The sequence below is a fragment of the Penaeus japonicus genome, unplaced genomic scaffold (assembly GCF_977035675.1).
Source record: "Penaeus japonicus unplaced genomic scaffold, GWHDUDI00000001_assembly GWHDUDI00000006, whole genome shotgun sequence".
In the NCBI taxonomy this organism is placed as follows: domain Eukaryota; kingdom Metazoa; phylum Arthropoda; class Malacostraca; order Decapoda; family Penaeidae; genus Penaeus; species Penaeus japonicus.
Genome location: NW_028234408.1, coordinates 18,917,254 through 18,919,753, shown reverse-complemented (window position 1 = coordinate 18,919,753; position 2,500 = coordinate 18,917,254). Strand labels below are relative to the sequence as shown.

The following is a 2,500-nucleotide window of genomic DNA, read 5'->3' as shown; positions in this document are numbered from 1 at the left end:
TCTCTCGACCTGATCAACGTCATGGCCTACGACATGCACGGCGCCTGGGACGACTACACGCACCACCAGTCTGCTCTCTACGCCCACCCTCTCGACGAGGGCGACAACATCTACTTAAATGTGGTATGTCGACGAGAGCGAGAATATCTACCGCAGCGTTGCTGGGAGCAGGACCAGCAGCGGCAGTGACTATAAAGGTCGAATGAAATATGAAAGGATCTTTTAATTGTGAAATATGTAACCAAAAGCAAATACGATGCTAACTTAGCTATCTGTTATTCTAGGACTTCGCCATCAATTACTGGATCGAGAAGGGAGCTCGCCCCGGCCAGATCGCCCTGGGTATTCCTCTGTACGGCCGCTGCTGGACCCTTGCCAGCCAGCAGGAAACCGGCTATTACGCCCCTGCACATCAGCCTGGCGCCGCTGGACAATGGACCAACAGCCCTGGCATGCTTGGATACAATGAGGTCAGATTGAGGTGTATCGCAGTGCCACTATTCCTTTAGTGCGTCTCCTTTGCATAATGACCCTACTGTACGTTGATTTTTGTATAAAAAAGTACAATTACTTAGTTAATCTTAACATATTTTCTCTTCAGATCTGTTATAAGCAGCAGAATCAGGACTGGACTGTGGTGAACGACCCAGCCATGCACGAGCCATATGCTTACTCTTTCGCCATGAACAACATCTGGTGTTCTTATGAGCACGAGGCTTCCGTCATTACAAAGGTTAGTTTTGAATAAATATCAGACGGATGAAATCGCAAAAAATGCTTTCGATACAATTTCTCATGAACTATTAACCACTGAAGGGTGCATTCAGATTCGTAATATATTTTACTGTGGCAGGCTCAGTATGCAAAGAGCAAGGGTCTAGCTGGCACCATGGTCTGGAGTGTAGAGACCGACGACTTCCATGGCCTTTGTCACGACCGCAAGTTCAACCTCATAAAGACCATGGTCGAGGCCTTCACCGGCGGTTCCATCACTGAGCCACCCACCCTCCCCCCTCCGACCACTACGACACGGGTAAGCCTTTGCTACGTTGTTTACTATTGATTTAACTCTATATGGTGTAGGTGACTTAAAACATGTAAAAAAAAAAAAAAATATGAGGCAGTATATCAACCATGAGATTTTATTTTTCTTTTTTACCAAAGCTTTAAGTCATCTCCCCCTTCTCCCTTATATGCTAATTCCTATGATGTAAGTTTTCAGCGTATGGCAGAGTAAACTAAATGGTTTTATTTCAGATTCAAACGCCATAAAAGCCATTTCATTCATCCCAGTAGTCGGCCCATCTCATAAACACACGACCTACGTTTCACATCCTCCTCCCAGACCTAATTCATACACATCTCCAACGTGAATGACCCGTTCGTTTTCCATCTCTCCGTAGGACCCCAACTTACCTACCGATCCGCCGACAACCACTACGACCTACAAACCGCCGCCACCAGGAGTCCATTGCTCTCAGCCCGGCCTCAATCCAGACCCAGCTGACTGCAGACATTACTATACGTGTGTCATCGTGAGTACCAAACGGAGAGCATTTAGTTACAGCAATGTTGGTCTATTATCAGTTAAAGGAAATGGGTGACTGAGAGTAATTCTGCATTGCATGATATCACTCTATACCTGTTTAACGATAACGAGCTCGGGTGACTTAGATTGATGAAATTCAAGAATTGATGCTGCCTATACAAAAAAAAAAGATGTAAGGGAAACAGATGTATACTCAAATTCAATATTGATCTAAATACACTTAATAATTCTCATTTGTATATTGAAAACCAGTTAACATACATTGGCAGTCACTACGAAAACCATTTACATGACCTACAATATGGACAACCGTATCTTTCCCTGTCTTTGAAGAATGTATCAGGGGGATACGACGAGATCGAGGAAGCCTGTCCCGAGGGCACGCTCTTCAACCCTGAGAATTTTGTGTGCGACTGGGCGGATTCCGTTTGCCACCTCGACGGGGATGTGTGCCTCAACAACTGCTGAAGTGGACTGGACCCATGCACCGCGGAAAGAGTATCCTGTAGCTGCCACGGCAGAGATTGACACGCTGCTGTCTCAGCATTTTGGACAAGAGATTCATGCAAGATGTTACCTTTGTTTTTTTCACAAGACACTTTTGCAATCGATCTAGAAATGCCAGTCTTTGTCTGTCATTGCCCCGTGAATCTTCCAACTTTCCTAATTGGCTATATATCTTGTCTTTGCTTTTTCTTATGCTATGAAAAAGTTCATTAGTCTCTTGACTGTACCTTTAACCAGTAAAAGCTCGCTCATACCAGTTCTTGGCTTACCACTCACTCAGGCAATGCATAGCCTTCTCCTTACAGCATGATTCTGTAGCCTCTTAACCTTGCTAAAATACGAAAGTGTAATCCAAACATAACATCTTAAAAACTGAGATTAGACGGAATATAGTCGATTTTTTTACACTAACATATTCAATTGAACATATATATTTTTATTCAC

The 2,500-nt window shown here is 44.0% G+C and overlaps 1 protein-coding gene across 1 annotated transcript in view; it reads left to right on the top strand.

The window, feature by feature from the left end:
- Window positions 1-2,173, top strand: part of LOC122264131 (chitinase-3-like protein 1) — a 3,950-nt gene extending 1,777 nt beyond the window's left edge. Inside the window, exons 4-9 of the mRNA XM_043032857.2 lie at window positions 1-123; window positions 285-470; window positions 602-733; window positions 854-1,033; window positions 1,404-1,535; window positions 1,883-2,173. The exon at window positions 1-123 is cut by the window's left edge and continues 129 nt beyond it. Coding sequence (XP_042888791.2) covers window positions 1-123; window positions 285-470; window positions 602-733; window positions 854-1,033; window positions 1,404-1,535; window positions 1,883-2,017 — 888 coding nt within the window. The 3' untranslated portion in view covers window positions 2,018-2,173. The remainder of the gene's footprint in view (window positions 124-284; window positions 471-601; window positions 734-853; window positions 1,034-1,403; window positions 1,536-1,882) is intronic.
- The last annotated feature ends 327 nt before the right edge of the window (window positions 2,174-2,500 follow it).